Below are 5849 nucleotides of genomic sequence, written 5' to 3' on the forward strand. Positions count from 1 at the left end.
TACTGATATATGACTTCGAAATGACTGTAGTTTAATCTTATACATTTTTTTGGGGGGGGGGGGGGGATTTAAATACCAGTTCAACTTCAGAATGTAAAGAATGTAAAGCAGACTGCCATCTACAAGATATTTACTCCTGGTAAAACTCATTCCTAAAACAGTATAGCAGTGCTTTATCTTACTCGGTCCTGCATTTCCTGACTGACAACATAATAGTACACGACTTACGTCACGCAGTGGTGTAAAACATATATAATATTCTTCTAATCGCCTCGGTCCACCTTAAATAAAAGGCTGGACGTGATTAAGCAGCACAACCTGCTTCCTCCCCACTGTGCTGCAGAGAACCTGCCTCAACGCTGCCCTCATCCCGGCTGTAGCTAGCCTATAAAATCTAGGACGAGCAGAGCTGAAACCTCACAGCTACAGACAGGGGACAGCTCCGTGGTGCTGAAACCAACTGCCTGAAAACAAACTCAGCGGCTGCAACACCACACACGTCAGGAAACATGCCTGGAATCAGGGAGGGACACTCTTGGCAACTTTTCCTAGTTTCTTTCTTGGTTTTGGAGGGGTCAACGCAAGATTTCGGACAGACCCAGTTTATTTGCACGTCTGTGCCCAAGGATATGGACTTGTGCGCGGCTACGATGCAGAACAGTGGTCCGGCGGAGGATTTGAAGACGACGGTGATGCAATTGAGGGAGACCGTGTTACAGCAAAAGGAGACCATCATGAACCAAAAGGAGACAATCAGGGAACTAACGTCCAAGTTGAGTCGGTGTGAGAGCCAGAGTCTGCCCGAGGCGGGAGCGGGAGGCCGGAGAATAGTACCGGGCGCCAAGAACACTATGGGGGACGTATCAAGGGGTCCTCAGGACACTCTCGCTCAACTAGGACAGACTTTACAGACTCTCAAACAGAGGTTGGAGAATCTTGAGGTATGCATTGGCGTTTGTTTGGCCTCCCTATTTTGACCTAGTAATTTGGAATGCAGTTTGAGCTTTCAATCAACTTTTAATCCATTCTACGCGTTTCCAATCGGCTCGGTTGGTTGCATAGCACATAGTGCTCAATGTGCTAGTTAAAAGTGCTCTATATAGTTGTGAATTGCTTACTATAGGGTTATTTCAGTCCAGTCACTAATGCTATAGACCTATTTAAAGCTCTTTTTCCGCATCCAGGCGTAAAGTGATTACTCTAGAGCACTACATAAAGCCGCACCACACTCCTGATAAGGACAGACAGACGCCTCATCTTTGGACCAATTTAGGCATTTGATGCAAATTGCCGAGGCAGTAAGCCCTCCACAAACGAGCTAAGCACCAGAGCTTTACCCACGACGAGCCCCGCCTCGTGCATGTAGGAGTGTTTATTTAAACCCAAAGTTATTTTAATCGTCCCATCTTGTCTGTTCCTATGTCCTTGTTCCGTTGTGCAGCAATACAGCCGAAACAACGGTACGGCCCAGGCGAATAGTCTGAAAGACCTGCTTCAGAACAAGATTGATGATATGGAGAAGCAGGTGCTGTCCCGGGTCAACACCCTGGAGGAGACCAAACCGGGTCAGAGAAACGATACGGACCAGCGGAACCGAGTGGAGTCCACGCTGACTTCCATGCATCACCGGATAACGGACCTAGAGAAAGGTGAGTGAGCTATGAGGCAAAGAGATCATGCCCAAATGTACACAGTCAATATAATAGTTATGTTCATGTGAATGCTTGCTTATACAAACGACTAAACTGATTACATTATTTTGATAATAATTTGCGCATAAAGTTTTAATAGTAAAAAAAAAATCATCCAAATGTGGTGAAATTGGCTCAGTCAATTGTTTATATGTCTAAAACAATGCGAGTTTCTAAAAACAACTCTGCATTTCACTTGGTTAATTGCCTGGTCCACATGAGGAATCACTACAAACCCGCAGACCACAGTAGCTTGTCAATACAGACAGTGCCGCAGCACAGCTCTCGCCACAGTGCGTAATGGGATATGGGAGATGGAGAGCGGGAGGTAGCTGCATTGCTTTGCATATCTCATATTAACACAGTGATGCCACGCTGGGATAATAATTAACGTGGCATGTAGCGACAGCCAATGATCGCTTTATTTCCAGTGACTGTGAACGAGAGTCGTTGGTTTTGTAGGGGACATAGCGGCGCAGGAACTTTACCAGGGGGTTTTAACGATGTGCGCAGTGCATGATAAAGCGCGCACAGTGTTGGAGACAGACAGGCGCGTTTTGGAACATCGATCAAGGTTTAGTTCCTCGCTGACAACCCCGAAGGGATGGGGGGAATGAGGGGGTTGGAGGTTAGGAAGGGATGGCGCGTGTGTGAGTGAGTGAGTGAGTGAGTGAGTGAGTGAGTGAGTGAGTGAGTGAGTGAGTGAGTGAGAGAGAGAGAGAGAGAGAGAGAGAGAGAGAGAGAGAGAGAGAGAGAGAGAGAGAGAGAGCAATTCCCTGTTTGCCCTGCTCACATCATACCACAGATAATAGGTTAGGAGAGAGATACACAGTCTGTTCTAAGCCAATTATATAAATCAGAGCATCGTCAAACTAAAAAGAAAGGAGCAAACCTTTAGTTAGGGATCGAAAATCTCTACTGGTGGAGCAAACCATGTATACGAATAAATCAATCAATCACATGATATGACATAACTGACTATAACATAGGCCTATGAGTGCAATGTAAATTATATAAATCACTGAAAGGTAAACAAGTAGGTCTATGTTTCGTCCGCAGGTGGGAAAGACAACAGACCACTGGACAAGTTCCAGCTGACATTCCCGTTGAGAACCAACTACATGTACGCCAAAGCCAAGAGAACCCTGCCGGAGATGTATGCCTTCACCGTGTGTCTGTGGATTAAATCTAACGCGTCACCCGGAGTGGGCACACCTTTCTCCTACGCTGTCCCAGGGCAGGCCAACGAGCTGGTGCTGATTGAGTGGGGAAATAACCCGATGGAGATACTCATCAATGATAAGGTACTGATCGCTGACGGCAATGGCATATTCTACACAGCATTTGGTTATAGGCAAAATGGACAGATCGCCATGCGTAAATGTGGTGTGCCAGGCTAGCAAATGAAACTACGCAGCATTATGCAATGTCTGGGAAAGTTATGGAGACGTGACAAGCAACTTAATTATACAAATATTGCATTTACAACCAGTGCTGTCTGAAAACATTAAAAACCGCCGCAATCATTAGTTCTAGGCCAGGCCTATTTGAACATTCAGTAATGGGTGCGCTGTCCATGCTGCAGGTGGCCAAGTTGCCGTTCATCATCAACGACGGGAAGTGGCATCACATCTGCATCACCTGGACCACGCGCGACGGGGTGTGGGAGGCGTTTCAGGACGGAGTGCTGCGGGGCAGTGGAGAGAATCTGGCGCCATACCATCCCATCAAGCCGCAGGGGGTCCTCGTATTGGGACAAGAGCAGGTAAGAGGGTTCACTAAATGAGGATGAACTAACTTTAGATTACATTGGTATGCAAGTCGTGATATATTATTGAGATAAATGGCCTGGGGGAAATAATGATATCCATTAGCAATGAAAATATTAGAGCACGTTCTCTCTCCAATGATCAAAGGGAGGAATATTCAAGTAATGGGAAAGTTGAGAGACCTTGACGAAATTGTCAATTAAGACGTAGCCATTTAATTAAGGCCCTCGAGCTAGATATCGTGGAATACCCCCACTCAATTGGAACAATGCACAATCCACTTCAGATAGAAAAGTGGCAAATCTGTAGCAATTAAAGAGTAATAGGCATATCTTGTCATGAAAAGCAAATAACGTGTAGATGGTTAAATTTGGGCTTCGGTTGTGGATCTGTCACGAAGTGTGGCTGCTTAATATGATAGTTTTATGATAGTTAGAAATATAAATAAATGCGTCCATGGTATGGGACAATTGTATTCCTTCCTAATACAGTACAGGATGATTAGCTTATTACAAACACTTGTAATAGATTGGCCACGCGTAAAAGAAAGTCCGCGCGCGTACCCACAATTCGCGCCACTAACCTTGAACTTGTCATCTTGTTGCTCCACAGGACACGCTGGGGGGAGGTTTCGACGCCACACAAGCATATGTGGGTGAGCTAGCAAATCTCAACATGTGGGATAGGAAGCTTTCCATCGGGGATATTTATAACCTGGCAACCTGCAACAGTAAAGCGCAAACTGGCAATGTATTCTCTTGGTCGGAATCCAACATTGAAATATTCGGTGGAGCTACCAAGTGGACATTCGAGCCGTGCCGTGCGCTCAACTGAACTGCATTTCGACATGAAACCAAGGCCAATCCGATTTATCTGTATTTCTTTTGAGCTTCTGTGTTCTTGTCTTCATTATGATGTTCGTTACAGACTATTTGGTATTTATTTAATGATAAGCTTATACCTGGGATTTCTATTAGATATTTATGTGCGAAACAACTTTTTTTGATCTTGAGAAAAATCTAATTCGTCTTGGAAACCTCAGTTGGACAGTGTTGGTATCTGTTTGTTTGGTTTTCTATTGGAGTTTTGTTGCAAGCGCACTTTAGCTGTTTCGATTTGCTTATTTTGTCTTGGACTGTTGGCAGCTGGGCAATCCACGCCTTACGTTGGACAATCCACAGCACAGTGCGGAATTTATGGAGCCATCCTCTAGAGTGGAACTCACGCTGTCTGTCCAAGTATTGTCAGTATTTGACGCCGTGAAATGATACCACGCCCTCCAAATCCCTCAACCCCCCCCCCCCCCCCCCCCGGATCTTGCACTGTGAATGACGAGAGCCATGTAGAGAGAGGACGCCGAGGGTACGTTGAAGGACACTGCAAGTCGGACTGTAAAAAGAATTTGTAATTGTCGTTCGCTTCAAAGTGTCTCCTGTAAACCCTGTAAACGAATGTCGTTAATTGCCAACATGCAACAAAGCCTGGGTGCCTTTGGCTGGTGCAAATATTCAGCGCATACGTTTTATGTTGCAAATTATATGTATTGTTTGTTTTGTATTTATTTTGAGGGAGGGTGGGAGATTTTCTTGTTATTATTCTGATAAATGTAATTTAATTGAGGTTTGTTCACGGATATGATGACGTGTTTGGGCAGGTGTTTGTACTACCGGTATCTGTATTCGGAATGTTACGGTGTCTGTATAGTAACAGCATGACTGAGTGACAAAACGCTGCCACATCTGCTTGACTATCCTTTCTGGGACTGGGTGGTTTTCTACAGAATTGTTATATGCTCCAAGCATGGCAACATTGAAAGATATGAAAAATATATAATTTTTGTAATAAAATTGTGATACATAAGAGTTAAAAGTTTATTCATGGGGTGGCGTGAATCGTATGCAGCAAAAGGTGTGGATGAGAAGAGAGAAAGAGAGAGCGGGAAAATCATAATTATTGCTGGTTAAATCTGCTTTAATCTTGTCACATGGTGTTGGAGAAAGACGTTGGTCCTGGATAAGTGAAAAAACGCCTGAACGCAGACTGAAGGTCAGAGAGGTGCTGGGAACAACTGAAACGGTGTGTGTTGTGTCTTTTTAGCTGACTGCAGAAGACAACACTCCCAAATGCTGGGTGGTGTGTGCGTGCGTTTGAGGCGCGCACAGTCCCCCCTAATGAAAGCGAGGCCGTCGAAAGAAGAAAACGCCTAGTCATATCACTCCCCTTTGCCATAGTCAGTTCAAAGCGCCATGCTATACTGTAGCCTATACTGCTCTATTTTGTTCTGTATCAATTTACAGTGTCTTGTTAAGTGCCCTCCTCTCCCATCACATGCATCATGTAACAAAACACTGCAGTCCTGGATGCTGATGGTCTTGTACTTTGACAGTTA

General features: G+C 44.9%; 1 protein-coding gene across 1 annotated transcript; it reads left to right on the plus strand.

Annotated features, from left to right (window-relative positions):
• The first annotated feature begins 343 nt into the window (after nucleotides 1-343).
• On the plus strand, nucleotides 344-5334 carry LOC129837857 (neuronal pentraxin-1-like). Its single transcript, XM_055904337.1, has 5 exons — nucleotides 344-941; nucleotides 1442-1649; nucleotides 2751-2995; nucleotides 3277-3456; nucleotides 4073-5334. The coding sequence occupies exons 1-5, from the start codon at nucleotides 510-512 to the stop codon at nucleotides 4292-4294; spliced, it is 1287 nt and encodes a 428-aa protein (XP_055760312.1). The 5' UTR covers nucleotides 344-509; the 3' UTR covers nucleotides 4295-5334.
• Nucleotides 5335-5849: the final 515 nt, after the last annotated feature.

This window comes from Salvelinus fontinalis, chromosome 3, assembly GCF_029448725.1.
Source record: "Salvelinus fontinalis isolate EN_2023a chromosome 3, ASM2944872v1, whole genome shotgun sequence".
Lineage (NCBI taxonomy): Eukaryota > Metazoa > Chordata > Actinopteri > Salmoniformes > Salmonidae > Salvelinus > Salvelinus fontinalis.

Coding starts and splice junctions, on each gene's coding strand:
- LOC129837857 (XM_055904337.1), top strand. CDS start 510: ATGCCTGGAATCAGGGAGGGACACTCTTGGCAACTTTTCCTAGTTTCT. Junction 1,650..2,750: donor GATAACGGACCTAGAGAAAG/GTGAGTGAGCTA, acceptor TTTCGTCCGCAG/GTGGGAAAGACAACAGACCA. Junction 2,996..3,276: donor AGATACTCATCAATGATAAG/GTACTGATCGCT, acceptor TCCATGCTGCAG/GTGGCCAAGTTGCCGTTCAT.